Genomic DNA, 27,273 nt, shown 5'->3' on the forward strand with positions numbered 1-27,273 from the left:
GAATACATTTACACTAGAAATTCCAAGCATATATACAAACATACTTATGGTTATGGTTAAAAAAAATTCCGTAATCATTGAAATATACGTACTTTCATAAACATCGATTATCATTTTATCAGTTTGAAGGGTACAAAAACACCTTGCTGAAATCCCAATGACGTTTGACACCGGAAACCGTATTATGATTCAAAATAAAAGTAATTTTCTTTGCTTTAAATTGAGAGCGCTGGTCTCCTATTTTAATTGTCGTACCTATCAGACATAATCATGTTCATATTAGCAGAAATGATGCCGTAACTTTGATTGATGTCCGAGACCCCCAGGATCCAAACAACATCAACAATTTAATGTGGTGAAGCCGGAAGTCATCTGGAAATGTTTAGCTTGACGTGTCAGCCGCAATTGGCTTCCACCTTGCCGCTTGCTGGGTGACGTGACGTGGCGTGGCGTGATGGAGCGCACATGATAGATGGGAAATAATTGCTCATGTGTGGTTTAGCGCTACGATGGGTTTTGGTTTATTTTCATCGAACCTGAACTAAGACAGTGGATTCAGCCGCGCAATCCCCGAACACGGACACGGACTGCCCTCCCTGGTAAACAGCATCCTGGGAAAATACTCGTCCCCTTTTGCTTCCATCGAGCACCCACAGCGATTTTCGAAGGGAACCGCAGCATGGCGTGGCCCTGCATCAGCAGGGCGTGCTGCATGGCCCGCTTCTGGAACCAGATGGACAAGGCGGACATCGCGGTGCCTTTGGTGTTCCCCAAGTACACGGACGCCACGGAGATGCAACATGTCCAGCTGCAGCCTCCATCGCGGGCCGGGGTCGCTATAGAAACACAGCCACCTCGCACCCACGGCCGCCGCTCCGGCGCCGCAGGTCCCCGAGCGCCGCGCAGGTGCGTGTCGGAGGAGCGAGTGTGCAGCTCGGTCATGAGAGAGGACTTCAAGCACTGGAGAGTGCGACCCGAGCCGAGCTGCAAACCCAAGAACGAGTACCATGGCCCAGAAATACCCTTCAACAGCGAGACTCAGTACCAGAAAGACTACAAGCCTTGGCCCATCCCCAAAAGGTACGACCACCCGTGGATACCCAAACCGCCCGCGACCATCTCTGCGGGAGACGACCGGCCGCCGGACACCTCCACATCCGGCAAACATCACGACGACGGCGGCGGCCTGGAGAAAAGCGCCATTGCTGACAAAGTGCAAGAGAAAGACCTCATCCAGGGCGACCAAAGGAAGAAGAGGTCGAGCAAAAAGGCCGACGGGGAGAAGAAAGTCGGCCTGCAGGTGGAAGCCGAAGGACGAGCAGCGGTGGACGCAGTCAACAGGCAGATTAAGCAGGAGACTTCAGCCGGCACCTCTTATAAGTAAGTAGAATCATGCGCTGCGGTTCTTCATCCCTACCCTGCTGCTTTATACGGTATTGCATTTGTGAATTCACTGGCCCAAAAACTCACCTATACGCTGTTTTAAACTCCACCCACAAAAGTATTACTGCTGTGATTTGTGGAGTTTCGTTCATACAAAAGTTTTGCTGAACTGTTTTTATTATTATTATTATTATTTAGAAGGCAATAAAAAAACCTTTTCAGGGGTTCCGTCAACAGCTTGCGGATTTTCACTGCTTGGGGTAGTAGGCGTACGATTAGGGTGAGATCGTTCCACAGGTAAATCCAAATTTAGAAATGCGTGCCTTTACTGTCGTACCACGTGCTACAACGGTTATCTCTACTGGAACAGATATAACGTGATTCATTTCAAGAAGGGAATGCAGAAACATTCATTTTGTACTGGAAACGGTACTATATATAACTATATATATATATATATAGATATATAGATATATATTGTAGCGCCGGAGAAAAGGAGGCGGAGTGTCGGACACAGGAACAAAACTTGTTTTATTAGACATCAAAACACTACTACTACTATAATGGTGGGAACTCTGTGAACCTTTACTCCGGAAGAGCAACAACAAAAACAGTCCGTGCGGAACCCCGCACCCCAACTCGAGGTCCCGAGGGTGAATTATGTAAACACCACACAAGCCCCCCCAGAATTCACCCATAGTCAAAATCCTGGTGCCGTGGAGGGATGACGACCCGACCCCGGCGGGTGTGCACTGTAGTGGCCGAGGGGGGCGGGGCCGCACTGTCCATTGAGTCACAGGACAAGGGGCCAGGCGGGGTCAAGGGGACCCCGGCAGGCGCGGGGGCACAGGGCAAAGGGGGACGACCCCGGCGCGGGGGGAGGGCCAACCCCAAAGCCTGGGCAATATCCAGGTGCGCGGGTTTGACCCTGTCCACGGAAACACTCTCGGGTGTGCCGCCAATGTCCACGAGCAGGCTCTCATCCCCGTGCCCGTCGTATGGGGGGCGCAGAGGTCCACGGTGGGCGTCATGACGAACAAACACAAAATCCGCAGAGCGCAGGTGACGGGGCAGCTGGGCAGCTGGGATGCCATGTTGCGACGTGGGAACCGGCGCGAACCCTTTTGCGGCCTCCAGCAGGGAGGACCGTTGCCTGGCTGCGGACCAGGGCGCTGTGGCGTCCGGGATGAATTTGCCGGGGACCCGCAGTGGCTGGCCGTAGACGAGCTCGGCGGATGAGGACAACAGGTCCTCTTTGGGGGTGCACCTGAGCCCGAGCATGACCCACGGGAGCTTATCCAACCAGTTGCCGTCCGTCAAGCCGGCACGCAGGGCTGCTTTCGTGGAGCGGTGGAATCGCTCGCAGAGACCGTTCGCCTGGGGGTGATGGGCGGTAGTGCGGTGCAGCTTGACCCCCAAACTCTCAGCGACTGCGTTCCAGAGTTCAGAGGTAAACTGAGGGCCACGGTCGGATGAAACGTCGCACGGGGTCCCGAAGCGCACAACCCATGTGCCGATGAACGCCCGGGCCACGTCTGACGACGTTGTCGAGGAGAGGGGAACGGCTTCGAGCCAGCGGGTCGTCCTGCCACCATGGTGAGCAAGTAGGTGAAACCGTGCGAGGGAGGAAGCGGACCTACCAAGTCGACGTTGACGTGGTCAAACCTCCTCTCAGGGACAGCGAAGGGCTCCAAGGGGGCTTTTGTGTGGCGATGCACCTTAGCCCGCTGACAGGCCAAGCACGAGTCGACCCAGGCCTGCACATCTTTAAGACCGCGCCACACGAACTTCTGGGCCACCAGCCTCACGGACGGTTTCCTTCCGGGGTGGGGGAGGTTGTGGACCGCCTCGAAAACAGCTCGCCGCAAATTTGCAGGGACCAGCGGCCGAGGTTGGTCAGCCAAATAGACGAACACAAATGGCAAGTCCCTGAGCACAGAATCCATTAAACGCTGGAAAGATTGTGCCGCGTTTTTAAGACCAAACGGCATCCTCAGAAACTCGAACAGTCCAAACGGAGTGATTACAGCCGTCTTGGGAACGTCTGAGGGGTGCACGGGAACCTGGTGATACCAGCGCACCAGGTCGACCTTGGAGAACAGGTTTTTGCCTGCCAGGTGGGCCGAGAAGTCCTGAATGTGTGGAACAGGGTAGTGGTCGGGCGTAGTGGCATCGTTAAGGTGGCCGTAGTCACCACACGGTCGCCACCCGCCACTCAGTTTAGGGACGATGTGTAGCGGCGAGCCCCACGGGCTATCCGAGCGGCGGACAATGCCCAGGGGCTCCATGTTGGCAAACTCGGACTTAGCGACTGCTAGCTTCTCGGGGTCAAGCCGTGGGGCCCTCGCGTGAATCGGGGGGCCCTTGGTCTCAATGTGGTGCTCGACCCCATGTTTAGTTGTGGCAGAGGAGAAAGTGGGCCGTGTCAAGCCAGGGAACTCACCAAGGAGGAGCTGGTACTTGGTGCCGTCCGAGAGCGAACTGGAGAGACCGCCATAAGTCGCCTCATTGCGGACGCAGGCGACCGTGGAGAAAGTCAGTGCATCCACCAGACGGCCCCTCTTAACATCCACCAGCAGCCCGTGGGCACAAAAAAAAATCAGCGCCGAGGAGAGGGAATGAGACATCGGCAGTGACAAAGTCCCATGTGAAGCGCTGACTCCCGAAACACAAGTCCACAGTCCTCATGCCATAAGAGCGGATAGGGGAGACATTAGCGGACAGTAGAGGTGGCCCATGAGTCCCGCCAGCGGCGTCCTCCGCAGTGGCCGTCAGGACGCTCTTCTGAGTGCCGGTGTCACAAAGGAATTTGCGCCCGGAAAGGGTATCCTTGACGAACAGCAGCCGGCTCTTCGCGCCCACGCTCACGGCCGCTGCGGAGCGTGGGCTTTGGTGTTTCCCGACGCGCCGTAGTTGCAAGGGGCGCGGCACCTCTTCCCTTTCGCGCCAAAACGGGCGTGGAAGTAGCACAAGCCTGTGCCAGCACGGCCGTCGGTGGCGATGGGGACCCCTGCTGGATGGCCCCCCGCTCGCTCCCGGGGGCGAGTAACTGCGTTCTGGGGCCAGCATCTCAGGGGAGAAGCGCTGGGTGGCCAGGAACAAACGGTCGGCCTCCTCGACCAGGGCCCGGGGCTCAGTGACAGTACTGTTAGCGAGCGCCGTCTGAACATGCGGCGGCATGTGCCTGAGAAACAGTTCCATGAAAATGAAATTGGGCTCTTCCGTGCCCAGCAGGTTTAACATCATTCCCGTGAGTTTGGAAGGTTTGCTGTTCCCCAGTCCATTAATAGCCAACAGACCTCGGGCACGCTCCGGCCGTGAAAGCTCAAAAACCTTGAGAAGGTGAGCCTTGATCCCAGCATACTTATCTCGGGCCGGGGGAGAGGTGATGAAGTTCACTGCTCTGGCCGCCGTTGAGTTCGTGATGATAACGCGTGGAATCATCTGAGATCCCGCGGAGGGCGAACTGAGCGTCCGTCTGCCCGAACCACGCTGCCGCGGACGTCTCCCAAAACTCCGGCAATTTGAGGATGGCGGTTGCCGTGTTCGGTACAGTCTCGAAAACGCCGGGACTGACGTCGGGGTCACCAGTTTAACGCCGGAGAAAAGGAGTCGGAGGCGGAGTGTCAGACACGGGAACAAATCTTGTTTTATTGCTAGACATCAAAACGCTACTCTCATAACGGCGGGAACTCTGTGAACCTTTACTCCGGAACAGCAACAACAAAAACAGTCCGTGCGGAACCCCGCACCCCAACTCGAGGTCCCACGGGTGAATTATGTAAACACCACAATATATAGATTTAATTTTTTTTTTTGCTAACAAACCAGGCCAATATCACGCAGCCGTACCTGTAATTGTTGTTGTATGCTCGTGTTGTTTGTATGTTAAAGACAGTTGTTTGAAGGTTTATAATTAGCATAATAGCTGGGCTCATTTCTGTTAACCCATCTACCATATTTCACATTGTATGTTAGCATTAAACCAGATGACTTGTTCGTGCCATCAACAGTTTTGCGGGGAACTACAATAAATATTCTTCTGGATATACTGTATAGAGTGGGGGGAAGTAGACAGTCTTCCCAGAAGAGTGGCTGCTCTTATAGCTGGAGATAATGGACCCGCTCCCTATTTTCTTCCATATTCACTTCTTGTATAGTGGCACAGTCATCACTTGTGTCCCGGTGCTTTTGTCCCGGTTGTATTGAGCATAATAGTATTTCTGTGCCCCAATAGATGTACTCTAAATGTAAATGAATACCACTTTGTGTCAGATACGTCATTGTGTTGGCTTGGTGTTTTCCTACTGTACAGTATATCCAAAACATACTGCATAAGAAGTAAAGCTATATAATCATCACATTATAAATTATACTGTATATATTTTGTGTTTATCTATTTCCACAATATGCATACACACCATTGCATTTTAGAAACACATACCATATGTCACGCTTTAGCTACGCAGATAACAACAATTGAAGTACCGTAGTTACTTTGGGGCAGTTTAGTTAAAAGGGAGGAGGCAGCTTTCACCATATGAATTCACATAATCTTAGCCACAGAGTCAGCAACTTCTTTTTATGAAATGATCTTATTGTGGCCAAATACATTTAAAAGTCATTGTTAAACCCATAGCAACTGACGTTGAGTGAAGAATATTTGGGACAATTACAAGCAGTAAATGTAAAAGATGTCTTCACTGGTTGCGCCACTCTGCAGAAGTTGTGCCAAATGTTTTACAGTACACATTAAATTATTCATGACCTTAGCTACAAAAATGACAGATTTTTTTTCCATCTTCGACACCAAAACAAATATGTTGATGTTTAATGGTCGTTATACAAGACGGTAGGCTGTGTGTTTTGCAGCTGGTTTGTCCCAATGTGTGTGTGTGTGTGTGTGTGGGGGGGGGTATTCATCAGGGTGCAGCCCAGGGCACTGTCCCCCCCCCACATGGCACGGCACAAGCCCATTCTTGCCAGTGGAGCCTTAAAGTGTGGGTTAATATTGCGGATGGTGGGCACAAATCACAGACAAACGCGTCCTGAATTGCATCAAGGCCAATTTGCAATATTTATGAAATGCAATTGCTGTACACAGGATAGTCACTGCATCCTTCTACCTTGAAACATTAATGACTCCTCTCCAGCTGCACTGTACCATATGGAATGAATCATATTCTCCTATAGTTCTGAGTTGCATAAATAAAAGACAAACTGGTAATTAGGCTTGAGACACATTGCGAAAATATTCAGCTGTAGTGCATGTTCATTCCAATCTCGATTCATTCTAAAATACACTGTTCATTAAGTGATTTTTTTTTTTTTTTTTTTTTGTGAGGGGGGGGTGGGTGCCAGTGCCCTATTCATCACACATATGTCACCGATCCCAGCTAAGCTATTATTAGCTAACGTACGACCTCAGTCATCATCTGCTGTCTGTGCCCTGCTGCTACCTTCTGTGGAAAATGGACCTTGCCTCCATCCATTTTTCCATACCGCTTTATGTCATTAGGCTCACACATGAGCTGCAGCCTATCCAAGCCGGACCTCACTTGTCAGACTCCGCGTCATTCCGCCCAAAGAACCACCCGAATATTCAACATTCATTACAGCCACAGGTTAAAATCTGTCTGGAAGTATTCCTCCATCTTCCTGATCAACCGATACGGCTATTTCTTCATCAGATGAGGATATATACGAGAAAATCGGCGCTGGGCATAAATGGTGTCCCATGTCAGGGAGACTCTGTTGCGCCACGGTACATGTCACATCTGCGCATGTAGGTCATGTGACTCGGGAAAATGGCAGCGCCCCTGAAAATTGGTAATTGTCAATAAAAATCTTCTTAAAGCACACTATTAAATGAGAGAGGATATAGCATCACATTGTCAAAATAGGGTTAATGTTACATGACCTATTGGATACATTGTTCATGCCAAGCACTGGATTTCCCCTTTAAACACTTTAAAACTCAAAAACGGAAGAAAATGGAGCACATCTTATAACAGGCAAATGTCACGAACCAATGGTGCGTGGGTGCGGACTCAAATGCAGGACTCCAAGACGAGGACATGACGTTAGACGGGGTTTTATTTTGGAAGTGGGTCGATACAAAAAGCAATCTAAAATAAGGCAGAGGCACAAAAAACGCGAGGCTAAAGATCCAAAAAGACATTCGGGAAGGTCCGATGACAATGGGGCAAACTTAACAATCTTAACAGAACGGGATTAACCAAAGGGCACAGAGTCACTGTGAGGAGGATAGCTCAACACTACACTTACTCTCAGTGGTGGAGAATCCAACGGGCAGTGAACACAACACACTGACACAAGGCAACAAACTGGCAACGCCAGAGACAAAAGTCCAAACTTAAATACATGATGCTCTAATTAGAGTCCACATGGAAAACAGCTGTTGCCGGTGACAGGTGTCAGAGGGGACATCGCCCCGAGCAGTGGCCCTTCTTGGCCGTGGTTCAGCCTTGCTCATGACAGCAAAACACATTTGGTGACATAAGGCGTAGAGACAGGAAGGGTGAATACCTCGGTAACAGCAAAAAAGGAAAGGAAATCTAAGATGGGAAAACTAAATACAGGTAAAGCTGAGTCCATCCAAGTGAAATCAATCACAAAAACAACAACCAATTTCCAACTCAATTTTATTATGTCATATTTAAGGTACTTTACAATGCTGTATTATGGCCAATAATAAGTCACGTGTGTGAGTCATCAGCCGCCCGAGCCTTTGTTCATGTTCTCTTCTTTCAAGCAGACAAAGCCTACTCTGTCACAGTGTGATCAGCGGTGACCAAGAGGGAACTGTTTTGTTTTTTTTTTTTAACTCTTATAAAGTGAATGGAAAAAATAGCACATGAAAGTCTTTTTTTTTTTGCATTTGTGACTTCAGCAAAAGCTGCAGGTTGACTGAGTTCAGAAAGAGAGGGAGACTTGAGTTCCCATATAGCAATGAAACATATTTTATTGCAATAAACTCTCCAAGCAAATCCTTTCAAATGAGACTTGTCCCCCCCCCGACCGCACCCCCTTTGCACTTTAAAATCCTCCGCTGTCTTCTGAATGAGTTTGTTAGCAGACAGTAGCCCACAGCAGCGAACTGACTGAATTTTGAAAATGATCCTCTTAGAGAGCCTGCAAATCTCTCTTTCTCATGACAAGAAATGCAAAAATCTGCTTCAACAGGAGAGAAATTGGGCGCAACGTGAGACACTGTAAGATATCGCCATGCAACTGATTGTCTTCAACACTCCTTTGATTTTATGATCTGTTGTTGTTAAGCCAAATTCACACATTGTTACCAAAATGTAATCCTAGAATCTCTACTGATACTCATTTGTTCCATCAGTTCCTAGTCAGGCCTACTAAAGCTGTTTTATGTAACCCATTTAATCTCATACTACTGTGCGTGATTACACTTAATTCACACTACATACACACTTGAATACGCTGTGTAAGACTCTTTTTGAAATACTCTATGTGAAAGGCAACCAGTAAAAGTGCCAAGTGTCACATGCATCGTCGTGAATGCTACCCAAAGGAAATTTAGTGTCCGTCCAGCCAGCTGATCCCAAAGGAGGAGAGGGGGGAGCGTATCGACCTAAACTCCGTCTTTATGGCTGCTGCTGATACAACAGGAAAACGAAGCGACAGCGCTCTTCTGGGCTCATTGGTTCAATGGAATACTTTGGGAGAATCTGCCAGTGCGTTATCGCTGCCCAGCACTAGTGGAGTATCAGCAATAGTCGAAAAATATTTTAACAAGAGTCTGAAATGTAAATCTGGTGGGATTTCAATTGGATGGCAGCACAGGTTCAACTTTCGCCAGAGCACCAAACCGGCAAATTTTCAGGAAATACTGGAGGCTAGGTTCTACAAAGAAATCAGTGCTAAGCTTCGTTTGCGAATGCTGAAGGGGGTCCACTGTGTGTGTATCATGATTGGCTCTCGACCAGTGGTTCGTCTTTCTGAATCGGCTGATATTCACCTATTGTGGGTGGTTACGGAATGTATCTGCCCACAATAAATGTGTTTATTGTATAAATAAAAAGAAGAAGCTAGCTGCTCGCTCCTCCCTCATGTGACAACACCTGCAATGGCAGTTTTTTTTTACCACCTCCCCTCCTTATTATCTTGTATTGTTGTGAAAGAATGTATTACTATTTTAGTTATTGTTTGTTTTTTATCATGTGTTTAGTCTTCCTCTGAATTCTTCTCCCTGTGAACTGCGTGCGAGACTTAAAGTGTGACCCAGCAACACCTGGAAGGCGATGCCCCCCTGCCGACCTCAAGCAGATACTCCTGTACACTGGGAAGCAATGTCTCCATTGTGACCTCAGCGCGATCCCCCGCTGACCTTAAGCAGATGCTCCTCAACACTGGGAGGCAATGTTCCCATTCCACCACATGCGTATACTCCCAAACGCCATAAACATGTCTTTAAACAATGCCCTGTTTCCTCTCATGGGTTTATCAGGACACTGTCCAAACTTGAAGAAACGTGTGCCTGCCTTAGTGTTTATGTTGAGGTGGTTGGAGCCATCTGTACTGTGTAACCAGGTAACCTGAGAAAGCAATAAATAGAATAACAACACTTTGGCTGATATTGTAATCTGCAGTGAAAGCAGGGAACAGGCGGAGGAACAGTTAGAAAGGTGGAGGTACGCACTGGAAAGGAGGGGAATGAAGATTAGCTAAAGTAAAACAGAATATATGTGCGTGAATGAGAGGGGCGGAGGAGGAAGAGTGAAGCTCCATGGAGAAGAGATAGCGAAGGTGGATGACTTCAAATACGCTGGGTCAATAATACAGAGCAATGGTGAGTGTGGTAAGGAAGTGAAGAAACTGGTCCAAGCGGGGTGGAACACTTGGCGGAAGGTGTCTGGTGTTCTATGTGACAGAAGCATCTCCGCCAGGATGAAGGGCAAAGTTTACAAAACAGTGGTAAGGCCGGCCATGACGGACGAATTAGAGACGGTGGCTCTGAAGAAACAACAGGAAGCAGAACTGGAGGTGGCAGAAATGAAGATGTTGAGGTTCTCGCTCGGAGTGACCAGGTTGGATAGGATTAGAAATGAGGTCATTAGGGGGACAGCCAAAGTTGGATGTTTCGGAGAAAAGGTTCGAGAGAGCAGACTTTGATGGTTTGGACATGTTCAGAGGCGAGAGAGTGAGTATGTTGGTGGTATAGGGTGCTGAGGATGGAGCTGCCAGGCAAAAGTGTGAGAGGAAGACCAAAGAAAAGGTTGCTGGATGTTGTGAGGGAGGACATGAGGACAGTGGGTGTTAGCGAGGAGGATGCACGAGATAGGCTTAGGTGTAAAATGATGACACACTGTGGCGACCCCAAATGGGACGAGCCAAAAGAAAAAGAAGAACGTGCTCCGTTACAACAGTCTGGTGGAAAGTGAAAAGATGGACATTTTTTAGTGAGTTAGTGCATCGACTACAACAAATGTCTTCAGCTGGTGACCTGATGTGTCATGCTCAAATTTGAGCTTATTTTGTGTGTTGACGTATTGTGAAGATGTGTGTTCGCCAATAACATCGTAATTCTATATGAGTCTTCAAGTATATCAGCCCATATTGTGAACCACATTCAAGCGGAATTGCATGCTGCGTCCTGGCACGTTTCCACTCCTGTCAGTGCCCGTGATTGGTTGCAGTGAGGAAGCCTTTCCCTGCACATAAACTGCACCACAGCGGGTCAGCCCGGTCAGCAGCTTTAGCCACAAAAGCAAGAAATATCACCGTGACAAGAACAGCTTGTGTTGTGTACAAACATCCGCCAAATAACAATCATCCTCTCACATTTGTGAGAAGGGATTTATGTAAGATTTTCATTTACAAGGGGTAGTGACAGAATAATGACACTCACAAATCCAGTCTCAAAGCTTTCTGTTGAGCTATCGTGTATCATTACAGTACCACAAGAGAGTGACATCTTAAAGATAAAACAGAAGGTTTTTCAAATGTGTATTTGATAGATTATTTATGTATCGCATCTGGACCCCGGGCCTTGAGTTTGAAACCTGTGCCCTACAGTCATCTCAAATTCATACAAACCTCTCAGGGACAAAGGAAATATTGTTATGTTGACCATGAATAGCATCTGGAGAATGTTATTGTACAGGCTGGTGTTTCACACTGTGGAACCTTTGCACTTTCACAATCGACACCCCGTGGTGTTACACACCCTTGTCCTCGGATGCCATTGTACTGTATAATCTGTTCATGCGTTGCAGCTTCCTGGGCCATCCTGGCCCTAAAAGCGAGCCTAAGTCCCGTCCTGTTATGTAATCACTCTCTGTGCGTGATTTCCATTCCTCCAGTGAACTGATGGTAGTGGCTTTCTATTCAAAAGGCATCACCCAGTCATCATCCTTTGTGTAGTTACATGGAGGCTGTCGGGGTTTTTTTTTTTTCCCCATCTAAAATTTTCTATTAAAAAGGCCTTTAAAAGTAGTCTAACATATACAGTACATGAGTGATGTGGATGTCTTGTAAATCTGCACATACATTCTTTTCTTGTAATTTAGTAATCTAATAGACCTTTCCGACAGCTCCGCCCCCCCTTAGCTACAGTTGCCATTTCCCACAATCTTCCAAAATGGCGGCTGAACAGAACAGGTTTGAAGTAGATTCTCGATTGCGTATTCCCAGTGACATTGCAGTATGTTTTTTGCCAAATGCGCCAGACTTGTCCAAGAGGGTTCTACAGAGGGGTGTCAACTATTTGACGCAAGGATACGTACACGGAATTAAGATTTTGGACGGGGCAGGACCCAATGTCAGAGTTACAGCGAAACATTGGCGATCAATGCAAAAAAAGTTTGACGCCTCACAAACTTCATATTGAAATCCAACAGGATAACATTGTGGAATCGTACTGCGCATGTAAAGCAGGGTGCGTACTTTTTACTTGCAAAGATCACAAGTAATACCATTGTAGTCTTTATAAATGAGTGGGTGTATTCATTTGACTTGGCTCGTAATGGAACCCAGTGCTCTGTCTTAAAAGTCCGATGTGATGCAAATGGACATTTCTCTTGCATGACGTTGCGCATTTACGTATCACTAACCCGACTCTTCGGCATAAAACATGACACACTTCATTCAGCAGGTCAGTGATACGCTAACAAAGTGAAAGTTGTTGAAAGTTGTCCTGCAATGTATTAAGCACTGATAAATATGAAATCAAACTCAGAGAAGATACTTTTCCCTCACTTACCTTCGAACATGCAGCCTTGTGTTTGTTGATATTGTCCACACTTAGTTGTACGTGCACTCTTCTGCGAGCCTTAATCCGTCGTTTACACTTCATCAACTGTGTTTTAGGCTTTGAAATATGAATCGACCGGGCCCCTTGTAACCCTAGCAGGATATCTTTAATCTGAATTGCACGTTCCCCAAGCGCATCTGAGGACCATTTTGTTCGTAACATTAACTTTTCTAAGCGCACGCTACTGACGACCAGCATTGCTTGTGGGACAATGTGGCGAGAGGGGCGTATCAAGCCAGGGGTTTAGACAATGCGGCCATCTGATTGGCTACTATTGTACGAGTGAGTGACAGGTCGGAAAGGTCCATTGGCCTGCAAAGAATGTGACAAACATAGAGTTTTTAAACGCTTGTCCTTTTCCAAAAGTTTTATGTCTGCAAATGATCTTTAACTGAATTCTTTCAACTGTGCATTGGTTATTGTTCCCAATGCAATTTCATTATGATATTCAGACTTGTCTTACTTAACCTGTGAGAAATTTCTTCTCTGCTATAAATGGAAAAGAAAATATTTATTGATTTTCTTGTCCTTGTAAATGGGATTTTTTTTTTTTTTTTAATGATGCGGCAGCACATTAGCCAAGTACTTTGCTCTTTGCTTCAAGCTGCCTAATGTAACACTTCCCTTTATTTACACAGCGACCAAGGACATTTAAATGTGCCTCACTGTTGTTTACAGTGTATGCCAAAGGGGAATATTTGTCATCAGAATACTCTGAAACAGAGTGGTAGAAACAAAGCTCAAATACTGGATTTTTTTTTTTTTTTTTCCTTTCTAAAAATGACTTGCTCGTGAGTGGTTCACTGCAAAGGGTCTAGCACATTTGTTACTATTTTGAGATCTCCTTTCAAAGTGCGTCTGAATATTGGACTTTTACCAGATAGTAGTGATATGTACAGTATTTACCTAGAGCTGCAAATTATATAATCCTGCCTTTTGTCATGTTAAAACACTTAATTGCCTCAGTCAGAACGTGTTCAACAATAATTGACAAGATTGACAATGTGGTTGATTATTAAATGTGCTTATCTTTTACAAGTTAGTCTGTGTGTACATTCAAAAAAGACAACTTAAAAATAACACTCAAGCACAAAGTAGAAGTTTCAAGCAAATACCTGCCCTACTGTAATCCTCTACGTAACGTAGTAGCAGTTTGCTATTCATGAATTCCTTTATTCAGTTAAATTTCAATTCAGTTTTATATATATATATATATATATATAGCACCAAATCACAATAGAAGTTGGCACAACATGCTGCAAAATGAGTATCACTTTCTGAAAATAGTTCACGTTTACTGCTCAAAGTTTCCTGTACCCAGCCTGAACTTTGAAACAGCTTTCAGCTTTTCTGATGTCTACCTGAAATACTCTACAACAGTCACAAAAAGTCCACAGTATTGTTACCTTGTACCAGTTCAAAAATATAATCAAAAACAATTTAGTTTTTGACATGTAACTTGTTGTATTCTTTTGAGATTTAGATTATTTGATGCTCATGTAGTCAAGCAAGAAAGTCACACATATTGTAAATAGAACATTATATTTAAAGACTTGTTCATAACTTAGCTCTGTGAAAATATTTCTCGAAAGGCCAGATTTTTTTTTTTTTTTTGTTCATTTGGTCTTTTGGAAAGAAGCTCATTCATCAACCACACAATGACCTTCTGGCTTTTTCCTCCCACAGAACAGAATTTAAAGCATATAGAGATGTGAAACCCGCCCAGATGATCCGGGCCAAGTCCCAGTACCTACCTCCGGATGAGAAGACCAGGTTGGAAACCAGCTACAGTGCAACATTCAAGGGGCAAGCCCCTGTGCAGTCCACTGACAATAAAGCCCAGGAGAGGAGGAGGATACGCAGTTTGTACAGCGAGCCTTACATCGACCCCATTAAACAGGTGCGCACGGGCTTGGAACTATTCAATGTTTGTTTTACGATTACCTTCACAAATTTTCTGTGAATGCTGAGAGAAGAGAGACAACCAATCTTTGGGCATGAATAGGCAATTATAAACCATTTTTGGGGGATGCCGCTATTTGTGGCTGGTTCCCATCTCTGAATATCAGGGGTTCACTGTAGTATCTCAGCAGCGATCTCACAATCTGGCTAGCTGCTTCTTTTGCTATCTTACTACGTTCGAGAATCATCAGTTCCCTCTGTTGACTGCTGGGACCTAGTCTCAGCATTCACAAAATGACTGTTAAAGGTCAAGTGTCATGAAATGGATGATTTTTAGTATGTTATGAATGAAAAAAACAGCAGCCGGTATGGACCCGTGCGTTTTGTCACCACAAAACATGATTTTGACGTTTACGGCTTTTTGTAACTTCCGCCATGAAAATCCTCTCAAGGAATTTGTCTTCAAGAAGAAGCAGGATGTGATTTTCAGGGCAGGAGCGCCCTCCGGCAGACTCGTGTGTTTCTATTATTTTTACCTGTGGGAAGGTAGCTCGTTGTTCCCTCGTGTTAGCCAAAATGCCGGCTCGTTGCACTGCTGGGTATTGCTCGAACACTCGGGAGGATGGATTCACCCTTCATAAGTTTCCAAGAGACTCGGTTCGTAGTGAAAAATGGATTGCACAGGTGCAAAGGACGAGAGCTTAGTGAGTGTGTATACGGCTACAAAAAAAAAAAAATAATAGTTTGGGGCGGACCACGTAATTCGTCTCTCATAACGTAACAAAAGATCCACATACATATGACGGGGGTGCTAAATGTGTCGATGTGCGCGTCGGACGGCCGCCGCGTCGGCTCACCGGCAAAGGCTGCCGCGTTGGGCTCGCGGACGGCGGTGGCTACGAACAACACTGTCGGCAATGGCGCATTCAGCCGCGTGCGACGACAATGCCGTAAAGCGGCAGCGGATCGGACGAGGAGACAGTTTGGCCGTGATCTGCATATCATCTGAATATGGCTCGAAACAATAGCGTAATATTGCCCCGGTAACTTTACTCGGTTGTGAGATGTTCTCTTGTTCGAAAAGAGCTCCGGTGTCAGAAGGGGCGTGTTCGTCCCCCACAGTAGGGGCCACAGAGTGTTTTCAATGGCGAATGTCCGGGGTGACGTCACGGGCAGGAGATCTAGCCAATATGGCGACCACTTGGATGTCGAATGACAACTTTGTGCATGGATGACGCGCTCTCTGCTCATATTTATTTTTTCGTATAGACGTTGAAGTGAATAATGTTACATGTATTTTTCATTACAATATCTACTTTACAATGTTTATAGGGATGACACTTGACCTTTAAGGTAAATTTTAGAACTAAAAAAAATAACAAAAATCATAAAACTGAAGCATTTCAGTTCATGTCCGCTATGCAACATTCTCAGGTGGACAGATCTACTGTCCCTCGCACGAAAGCCAAAAAGCCAGGGGCCGTCGCAGCCAGCCAGGGCAAGCTCATGAAGAAAGCCAAAGAGCAGAGCAACCCAATGAAGGCTTCCAGGAGGATGACCTCGGAGAACCAGCCCGTGAGCCGCCCAGCGCTGGGGGTCAAGGAGAAAAGTAAAGAGATGAACAACAAACTGGCTGAAGCAAAAGAGTAAAAACCATTTAGCACCTTTCATATCTTGTGTTTTTGGGGGAACGTAAATACAGAGGCTGCAAAATAGTTTTCTGTTTTTTTTTTTTTTTTTTTGCTTCTGCTTTGATCCCATTTGCTGCCATTTGTACGCTAATAGAATAAGATGACGCCATTGTTCCATTGTCGAATTTCAATTGCGCCTGTCGCAAGTGGCATGACTTTTTTTTTTTTTTTTTTCTTCTGCTACTTGATGCCACCCCCACTCTGTTCGCCTCCATTTCCTGGTTGCTATGGCGACAGGCTGCCTAGATCACCAATGCAATGGGTAACGCTTGCATCTGCTGTTTTGGCTTGATCAACTGAGCAGATCGTTCTACTGAGTTTATCAAAGATTAGCAATGATTGGAAGTTCTGAATGGAAATAACGATAAGAAGTGGCCATCTTTGATAAATGGTCCTGCTTGGTTAATCTTGGTTAAGTCTCTGATCTATGTCTTGTTTTTGGTACCTGCTATTTTATCTTTGCTGCTGTTTGTGTGTTCATGCTTTAGGTCTGAGTGTATGCACGATCATAATTCTTTGTGACTTGGAGCCCAAATCTGTCTTTTAAAGAGCTAGTACAGTTTGGATCCCTTGGAGCGTTTACCTCTTTCGTGCTCACATAGCTATTTTAGTACAGCGTAGTTCATCATTCATTATTATTATTATTTTACCATGTATGCTGCCAGCAGCCAATCTGGAGCACTCTATCATATTAAGAATCAAACATTATGCATATGCATAAATATTATCACTGAAGGTCCCCATGGCATTCACTATTAGCATAATAGTACTATGTTTTCGGTCTCCGTTGTCTTCATGAGTGGACTGATCCTTCAGTAAAACGACACCGTCCATATGGAATACTGGCTCTTTGAAACATACTCGGGCCATGGTGTACATAACCAATGTGATGAGTCTGCCATGAGAGCTCACCGTGGCAACCTTATAATGTGTATCGGTTAGTTTTTTGATAATGATGGCACCATTAATTTCAGTTCATTGTTAGAATTACAGTAGATGCGTCTGCGAGTATGTGGATTTTAAAGATCCTTTAGTGTTGTCAGCCAAGTTTAATATGATGATTGCTGAGTACATTGTGTAATGGAGGTATGTGATAAACAAACCAAGTCCTAAAATGTAAAGCCTTGACATTTTTTTCATGTGGTTTACAAGTTTGTTCTTCATGTAAAGTGTTGGCTAAAGAAGGCAATATAAGTAAGCTGTTTTGTAAACATGTAAATGTAACCATTCTTGTATGCATTTAACCTATGTCAGCTATCGTAAAACCATCTTTCACCTTACATACACGGTGGAGCCTCGTCAAGGCTAATTTACAAATGATTTACAATATATTTTCCAAACTCAAACAATGGAAATAAAATTAAGATTCATACATCTTTAACCATTTTTAAAAATAAAAAGAAGTGAACATTTTCTCTACCTCAACTTAAAGACGAACTAAACCCGAAATGTAGCTAGTATACATGGTATGTGCCAGTACTAGGCAAAACACAGTACTCTGGCAAATATTGCCGTCGTGAGAAAATAACTAAACGGAACAGAATTAAACTTGAATTGTTAAAAATGGGTCGGTAGAAACTGCATCTGTAGGTGTTGGCATCGAAGGTATAATTCATTCGGGCCCATTGCACTGACTGTCGTGAGCCTCCCGAGCACTCGCGGCTCGCATTTGCCAATTTCAATGAATGGCAGCGTAATTATTTTATCCTGTGTGTATTAGTGATTGAACGTGATTTGGGGATGGTGTTTTGTTGACGTTGCTGGTAACAGTATGGCAATAGCCCACCGTTTGCCTGAAGCAAGCCCCTTGCGACCTGGAGCAAGATACGTTGTGTTGAAAATGGGTGAACGGGTTCAGTTCCCCTTTAAATGGCGGATGGTTAAGAAGCGGGGATAAACATTATTGCGTGGGTGCCTCATCTCTTCATATTAGAATTAAGACTCACTTTTGCAGTACATCATAATTACGATTATTATCCATCTGTTTTCTCCACTGCATATCTTCACAAGGGTCGGGGGACATGCTGCAGGCCACCCTGGCTTTCTTCAGGCGAGAGACGGGTTACACCCTAAACCGATCGCCAGCCAATCGCAGGGCACATAATAGGAACAAAACAAACAAAAAAAAAACATTTGCACCCGCATTCACATCCACGGGCAATTTAAAGTTCAATCATCCTACCGTGGATGAGGAAAACTTGGAGAAAACTATGCTGGCACGGGGGGAACGAGGCCGGGATTAGAACTTTGATTTGAACTGCAAGGCAGTTGTGCTGATGTGAGTCTCCACCACTCCACCATTATTATTATTGTTATTATTTAATATTATTACTATTGAACCGTACTGAGTAGTCAGGACGGATCTGTGGGTACTCCTTTAGCGCTTTTGCGAATTTTGCCATCTTTACCGTCTCTGCGACCTTTCTTTGGTGGCATAATGGGGGAGAAAAATCGAAAAGAATTACAATTGCACCCATCAGAAGTAACATAAAATGAGCTCTTGTGTGTATTCTTCATGGTATTCAACTTTAAAGCTCCCACTGTGTGCACAGACGTACAGTTTAACGTCATATAGACACTGTATGTGTGACAATTTGTTTCTTTACCTTTAGTTTGAGATTAGTGCACTGTCACTTTTCAAATCACTTTTGCGGGCCCTTTATACACTAAACAGATTGCACATATAGTATATTACAGTATATCCTTTTCTTTATGCGCTGTGCAGCCATCACCATCAACATGCCTGTCAAAGATGAACGCATGACCCATGGGAACTGAAGGTCAGACTCATTTTGTATTTTGCAGCCTTTGGTTAAGGATGTTCCTTTGTCACATAAGACGGTGGTGGGGGGGGGGGGGGTCACTTCATGTAAACCGTGCTTGTCACGCCACACACCTGGTGCTACTTTTGTGGTTATTCGGTGAAAAAGGATAGAAAGTGTGGTAAAGAAAGTTATGTATTGATTTAAAAAAAAAAAAAAAAAATTGACTGTGACGTACTTGTGTTTCTGCTTGCTTATATTTAAAGAAACTTACAAATAAATGCCCCCCAAAAAAGCAAAAATAACAGGTGTCTTCTGGCTTTTTTGTTGATAGTAAAGCATTAGTGGTTGCAGGTATCTGTCTGTAGTTTTCCTCTCCCAGTCCTTGTCAAACGAAATATGAAAATGCAAATAGAAGAGAAGAGGCTTATATAAGATTGCACTGCATTCCGGCATGACCTTTGGCATTCCTTCTATGACGCATGTTGCCCTCATGAGAAGAATATATATATATTTTTTTTGCATCATCTCTCTAATATGGATGCATCTCAATTAATTTGTGGGAAAGCTTCCAAACCCTAATTCCAATGAAGTTGAGATGTTGTATAAATTGTGCAAATCTTTCACTGTATATCAAGTTGAATATGCTACAAAGGCAAGATATTTCATGTTCAAATGATTCAATTTTACTTTCTTTTTGGAGGGGAAACTATTCACTCATTTTGAATTTGATGGCAACAAAACATTCCAAAAATGCTGGGACAGGGGTATGTTTACTCCCGTGTTTCATCAGATTTTCTTTTGCCAACACTCAGTAAGGTTTGGGAACTGAGAACATTATTACAATACGACTAATCGTTGAAGCTTTGGAGGTGGAATTCTTTCCCATTGTTGCTTGATGTACAACTTCAGGGTCTCTGTCGTCATATATTGAGCTTCATAATGGCAGATAGGTCGAGACTGCTGACAGGCGAGTGTGGTAGTGACACACTTTTACTACAAAGCCACGCGGTTGTAACACATTGAATGTGGCTTGCCATTGACCTGCTGAAATGAGCAAGATGTACCTGAAATGATGTTGCATGGATGGCACTTTTTTTGCTCAAAACCTGTATTTACACACAGATGCTGGCTTTGAACTTTGGGGCAATAACAATCGTGATGGTTTTCGTCTTTAGTCTGCGGGACATGACGTCCGTGATGCAAAAAAAAAAAACAAACCAAAAAAAAAAAAAACAATTTGAAATGTGGACTTGTCAGATCACAGCACACTTTGTCACTCTGGGTCAGTCCATCTCTGATGTGCTTGGGCCCACAGAAGCGGATGGCGTTTCTGAGTGTTGTTGATTTACAACTTTCGCATTGCATGGTAGAGTTTTAGCCTGCATTCGTAGATGTACCGATGCACTGTGATAACTGACGATTGTTGTCGTAAGTGTTCCTGAGCCCATGTGGCAATATCCTTTCCACAATGATGCCTGTTTTTAATGCAGTTCCAGCTGAGGGATTAAAGGTTACGAGCATTCAATGTTGACTTTCGGCCTGGCTGCTTTTGGGCAGCGATTTCTCCAGATTCTCTGAATCTTTTGATGATATGATGGACCTTACATGATGAAATTCATTACAGTTACACTTTGAGAAAGATTGTTCTTAAACTTTGGACTATTTGCTTATGCCGTTGTTTACAAAATGTTGAACCTCCCCATTCTTGCTTCTGAACAACAACATAAATACTTCTTTTACACCTTATCATAACTTATGGACCTGTGGAATGTTGCAAACGTCCGGTATGGTTGTCCGTAGAGTATTGACCTCACAGTTCTGAGGACCAGGCCTCAGGCTGTACCCTGCTTCCTGCCCGATGACAGCTGGGATAGGCTCCAGCAGTGACCCTCGTGAGGATAAGCAGCTCAGAAAATGGATGGATGGAATGTTCCTGAAAGGTGTGTTGTTGTTTTTTTTAACCTTTGTTTTTATTGGTCCTGTTCTGGCAATTTTGGAATGTGTTGCAGGCATCAACAACAAAATGCAAGAATATTTTCACACACCAAAAAAAAAAAAAATAATAACATTCATCAGTTTCAACATGAAATATATCTTGCACTTGTAGCGTATCCAATTGAATATAGGTTGAAATCATTTTATTCCCCTTTTATTTACTCTTTATGTAATATCCTTGGAATTGGGGTTTTTAATCTATTCCAGTAGTTGACTTTAAAAAGTGTCTTGTTGCTGTATATAAATTCACTACACAATTTCGATGACTATAGTTTTTACCTCACGAAAACCAAAATTCACCATTTCAAGAAATCTGGCAATTGCAAAAGAAACAAAAGGAAAGTGTTATATGACGGAAATTTTCTCCGAATTGGCCCTCCCTTCCTTCTTGATGCACTTTTGGAATTGAACTACTGAACCAAATGAACTTTTCTACAATATTCAAATTTGTTGAGATGATTACCTGTATAATCCAAGAGATCATGTGACTCGACAGAAAAAGGGCATGTAAAAAAAAAATGTATTCCCGAATAAAATGTGCTTGCTTGGATGTCCTCATCCTCAATGTGGTGAAATCCAAAACAAATATATATTCTTTCTCACACTGCTGTCATGAGTACATTTGGGGGATGTGACGTTTGGTTTGGACGATGCTGTGTCATTTGCTAATGAGTAACCTTTTCATTCATTTGAAGGCTTGTGGTAAAACAACAACACTACATACAGCTCTGCCAGCCAATCCGAGATATTGGCTGGGTGCAGACTCTAAAGCAACACCTGTGGGGCTGTGCGCTACCCAATCCCAGGTAACCCTAAAACAATCACTTAGACGACGCCGGCCACAGACAAACGACACCCATTGTCATTCATGACCATAGAGATGTGATGTCTTTTCTATCTTTTAGTCGTTTTGACAGTGGCACGGTTTTGTTTAACTGGCGAACCGCCACCACCGCACCTTAGATCAGACCGGTCGGTCATTATGTACCGTATTTCTCTTCCACACGGACACAAGAACTACCGGTGGTGGGGTCAGGGGTCCCCTGCTGTCACCTTCTGCATGTAAGCTTGCTTACATGGAGCCCTTCAGTTTTTTTGCCTTGCTTAAAACTATTGGAATGCATCAAACGTTCGTAGTATGTTTTCCACACATAATTGCATCTGAAATGTTCAATAAACCTGCCAGGGGGAAGGGGGGCCGGATTGAAGTCACTTTTAACCTCATTTAAGGTTTCTCATACTCACGTGATCACAATATTACAGTGGATATAGAAAGTGAACACACCCCTGTTAAAGTATTAAAGCTCTTTTTTTGTTGGTTTTTAAAGTGCCTACGTTCTATTTTGGGTACGCTAAAGAATGAAGCGAAAGAAGTTCTGCCATGACAGACTCTCATCCCAAAAGTCTTAATGCGTTTATTGACGCAATAGGCTCCCTAATTCAATAACTCAAAATTGTACGTTCTAGGTGAAGTGCAAAAATATCATGTTCTTTTTTTCACTTTCATATGTCAAACCAGTGATGATCAAAATGTGGTACAAGTATCACGAGTGAGACACCAGCTGTATTTGAATCATGACTTTTTTTTTTCTTTTCCTATATCTAAGTGCAGTGTTAATATTACACTGTCTCAATGTACTTTTAGAATTATAGCATGGTTTTTGATGAACATTGAAGTCTACTGACACTGCTATATTTGAGGGAAGATCTTTTTGAGGTCGTACTTGGTTTAAAAGGTTTGCGAAGCCCTGAATTAAAATACACTTGATGCAAACACAAGTGCCAGTCCTCGTATTATAGTTCTGAGTTCTGCCCCTAAGCAGTGACGTGACCCACATTTGCACATAAGTCACTAACGCAATAGTAAAATATAAAAAATACACCATCCCAATAGGTACGAGGGTAACTACCATGACGTTTTTGTTCAGTTTCTGTTTGTTATACATAGTTTAAATTGAACTCTAAAGCCTACATTTGCCTCTTCCAATACTTTCCGTATCCACTGAATATGTACTGCATATGCACAGTAGTCGATTGTTGAATTGAGCTTGTCACAAGGTTTAATGCGTTCTCAAGCATGCCCCCACTGTTTTTTTGGGTTTTTTTTTTTATGACCTGCAATCGAAAACTTTGTCCAGTATATTTGTGGATTATTAGCTTGGATGGATTCTCAACAGGGGTAAGTCCAAACGAGCTTGGTTGGACATAGTTTGGACTAGGATGCGTCAGTGGTCCGTCCATTGACTGGTCAATCAATTCCTTTACATTTGAGTTGGATGAGGATTTTTATTTATTTTTTTTTTCAATACTCCCATTGGAATTTGAATCACGTCAGAACACCCCGAGACCCTCATTACGTCGGTCATTCATGAAGCGTTCACATTAAAATGCAATGCTTCCTCGGAGCAAAATTGTTGAACATGCATTTTTATTTTTGTGATTCAGTGCTTGTGCTCCTTGCTTAATAGATTTCAAGATCTAAAATGAGCGGTCACAGGGTGCTCGACTGTTGTTCTCATGTTCTCTTTCCACCCATCTTATTGGTTTTCTTTCTCCTTCTTGACATCCTAACCATGTGCCGCCTCCTAGAGATGCTCAGGACGAGTTTGTCCGACCCGGTCATCATCATTCCCAGGGTGCTGCTGGAGGAGAACCAGAACCGCTACTGGAAAGACCTGAACACCGGCGAAGCGGCGGAGTCGTGCGGTTTGCCCTCGATTTGAACCAGACTGAGTAGTACTGTGAAAATCACACACACACACACGTACATTTTGAAAAATGCATGTCTGAAATTGTTTTTGGGCCTAAAACTTATAACTGTTTGACCTGTGGCATTATTGAAAAGGTGCTATATGATTTTTTTTCCTCATTTTATGCATTGTATTTTAAAGCTATATTAATAATAATACAAGAAAGCTACACCATGAAGTGCTAATGTAATACCTAAAGCAACGTGTACACAATTATAGTTTAAATAAAAGACCAACACTTGCAGACTAAAGTATTGTTTTGTAATGTATGTTTTGCTGAGTGATTCGGAGTTTTGTCAGCTATGAGACAAATGAATTAATAAATTAATTAAATGCATACACGCCAGACTGTGAGAGGGGAATTTGAATCTTTTTGGTATTGATTTTTAGATTAAACGCTGTCTATGGATTTTGATGGGAATTAAATGCAACATTTGGGTTTGGTTATTAAATGTACCACATGAGATTGGACTATTGGGGATAAAGTTTTAAGAATAGATTTCTAAACTAGTACAGTCATTGATGTTAGAATATATGTTCAAATATAATTGCCAAATAAAATAAAGGTTTTATTTTATTTACCAGTGTGCACGGGATTGTGGAGGCAATTTCAGAAACCTCTTATGTATAGTTGTAATAATTACAAATAACATCCTGACTGGGGCGCCAGAATGACTTTTAAAGTAGGGGGCACCGTACTCTTGGAGTAGCTTTTCCTGCACCAAGGCTGCTTTTTGCCAAGACCAATCGCTCACCTGGGTGGGGGAGGGGTGAGGGATCCTGATGGTCTGAGTTTCTTTACGGTCCTAAAACCAATTGCACTTATATGTTCACGCGTACGAGGCTACTTATGTACGCCTAAAGGGCATCCTGGACCCCTCTGTGGGCACTTTTTGGCACACACAAAGGACCACTCAAGGTCAAAAGGGAGAAACTTGGGGATCTGGGGGGGGGGGGGGGGGGGGCACATGCCCCCCAGGCCCCTGCGGTTCCACTACCTCTGGTTCCTGTTCGAAAAGAAAACTCTCAAATTTAAACAAGCAGTGCAGTGAATAAATTAAAATAATTTTGAAATACATGTCCACATTAGGAATTCAGAATGAGGAATTTCAACCTGAGTTATTGAAGCCAGAAATCATAACATTCAACCACTAAAACCATTTTTTTCACTTCCAGAATGAAAGTAAATAACCAAAATTGTTGTTCAGATATTGCGAAGCAAAGCAAACTCGTTTTCTTTTATTTTATTTGTAGAGCGCATTTCATACACGAGGTAACTCAATGTGCTTTACATGAGTAAAATGATATTGTGCTTTACTTATTTTTTTCTTCAAACCAGTAAATCTGATCATTAATGGATCACAAAAATAGATTTTAACTTTAGAAATATAATTTCTCTGAAACAGCTTCTACATACTAATCTACGAACTGTTAAAAATACATATTTTTGGCTAATTAAAAATCAAAAAAAGAAATAAAAAGAGAAATCAGCGCTGGGCATAATGGTGTCCCATGTAATCCAACGTTTGGAACGGCACGTTACACGTCACATACGTCCACGTAGATCATGTGACTCGCGAAAATGGCAGCGCCCCTGAAAATTCGTAATTGTCGATTAAAAATCTTCTCGAAACTCTATTAAATGAGAGAGGATTTAACATTACATTGTCGAAACAGGGTACATATTATGTGACCTATTGGATACACTGTTAATGCAAGCACTGGATTTCCCCTTGAATTGTTTTTTTTTTTTTTTTTTTTTTTGACAGGATGGCACAATGGCAGCATCTATGCGGTTCGGCGTGGGTTGTTCATGTGTCAATCAAAAGTGGAACAAACATTTTGGGAAAGTAACAAATCGGCAACATTCAAATTAAGATGAATCATGTCACTGAGCTCTTCAGTTGGAGTGCTTGATAAAACGGACAAATTCAATGTCACACTCCATGTTGCTCTTCATTCCAAAGTGCTGCCTAGAATGTGCGCAAGTTTAAAGGGATTGTTATGATTGTGCGGAGAGCCGCTCTCGACCTGGCAGCATTGTTGGAGGATGGAGATCCGTCTTAATAGGCAAGTCTGCTCGCTCTATGCTCACAAATTATTGAAACTCAAAGAAGTGGGCTAAATGTGGGGGGAGGGTCACATAATACACTCCACTTGCTGTTCATTGATATACTACATCTTAATTTATTGCAAATCTCATGTAATTATGTCGATTGACAAGACAGGGGAGCAATAGTTTCCTTTTTTTCTGTATTATTTTGATCATTAGAGCTTGCAGTGAATGAAATCCTTAAATCCAGCATCACAAGAAATTGGGTGACGGAACAAACCTTCAGAATGATTTTGACAAAGAAATAAAGAATAGAACTTCTGATGGACTTTTTCTTATGCCTTTGATGAATCTGTGTTGGATGGATTTTACTTCTTAAACTGAACCCCTGGTTGAAATTGTTTCTCCTTTTAGATCACGATTCCATCTCACACAAACACAAGCACACGCTTGCCTCTATTCCTCTGTGCGCTGGCCTGTTGCCATAGAAACGGGTTGCCTGGTTTGTGACGATGACGCCGAATGCGTTCATCAGAAGGTTGCGCAGGCGCAGCTAGTGCCAGTGTTGTCAACCTCTCCCCTTGCCGTGACTCTCAGGGGAATGCATGATAAAAGAAGCTCAGTAGTACTAGAATTCACGAGCAGCTTGTGTGTGTGTGTGTGTGTGTGTGTGTGGTGTGTGTGTGTGTGTGTGAGGGGTGGGGGGGGGGTTCTCTTGATTGTAGAATTACAGTATTAGACACAAAGGGGTTTGACCCACGCGTTTTTAATGATCTGAAAATAACGGTATACCTTCCCCTGGCGGTCAATTTATGACACGGCAGTCTGAAGTTGAAAATGTACTCCACGAGTCCTCCTTTTTATAGCATAATGCGGGGATCGGGAGCCTGTGGCTTACAAGCATGTGCATGTGACTCACAGAGCTCTCACAACAACATACTGAACATTGTCATTTCTGTCGCGTAAGCAACGCAAATGTGGCAGTGACAGTTTGTGCTAGTAGGGTAGCCGTAGTTTGCTGTCCAATATGGCAGTTGACGTGCGCAGGTGCGGAAGGGTCAAACGCAGATCTTGTCTGCTGATTTTAAAAAAAAAAAAAAAAAAAGACTGGATAGCGCATACACATCGAGCGGTGTGTCAATTGGTTGAAGCCAAGTTGGCCAGCATCTTGGTCCTCCCGTAAACGTGTGGAAGGCATGGTTAACAGGTTGGATTATGGCAGTGATTTTCTCAAAGTTTGGCATGTAGAATTAAAACTGGTCATGTGAGCTTGACATTTTTTCACTTCTGATAACATGAAGGATTTTATTTCGACTTGATAAGCTAAAAAAGGCTCAGTGCAAGGAAAGACATATAATACCGTGAATACCAAGAAACCTTGCATATTACCTCGGGCCCGATTTCCATTACATGTTGACTTTTCCAAAAATAC

The 27,273-nt window shown here is 43.9% G+C and overlaps 1 protein-coding gene across 5 annotated transcripts; it reads left to right on the top strand.

Moving 5' to 3' along the window:
* The first annotated feature begins 400 nt into the window (after positions 1-400).
* On the top strand, positions 401-23,946 carry map6a (microtubule-associated protein 6a). 5 transcript variants are annotated; one of them, XR_009792465.1, is made up of 6 exons: positions 401-1,380; positions 14,372-14,585; positions 16,022-16,233; positions 19,004-19,058; positions 21,734-21,844; positions 23,628-23,761. XR_009792465.1 is itself a non-coding variant. In XM_061803216.1 (4 exons), the coding sequence occupies exons 1-4, from the start codon at positions 680-682 to the stop codon at positions 23,773-23,775; spliced, it is 1,275 nt and encodes a 424-aa protein (XP_061659200.1). In that variant the 5' UTR covers positions 401-679; the 3' UTR covers positions 23,776-23,946. The 5 variants fall into 5 exon arrangements, 3 of the variants coding, with proteins under 3 accessions (XP_061659200.1, XP_061659201.1, XP_061659202.1); XR_009792466.1 differs by having other exon boundaries at positions 16,022-16,196; XM_061803216.1 differs by lacking the exons at positions 19,004-19,058; positions 21,734-21,844 and having other exon boundaries at positions 23,628-23,946.
* Positions 23,947-27,273: the final 3,327 nt, after the last annotated feature.

Source organism: Syngnathoides biaculeatus, chromosome 18, assembly GCF_019802595.1.
Source record: "Syngnathoides biaculeatus isolate LvHL_M chromosome 18, ASM1980259v1, whole genome shotgun sequence".
Classification (NCBI taxonomy): domain Eukaryota; kingdom Metazoa; phylum Chordata; class Actinopteri; order Syngnathiformes; family Syngnathidae; genus Syngnathoides; species Syngnathoides biaculeatus.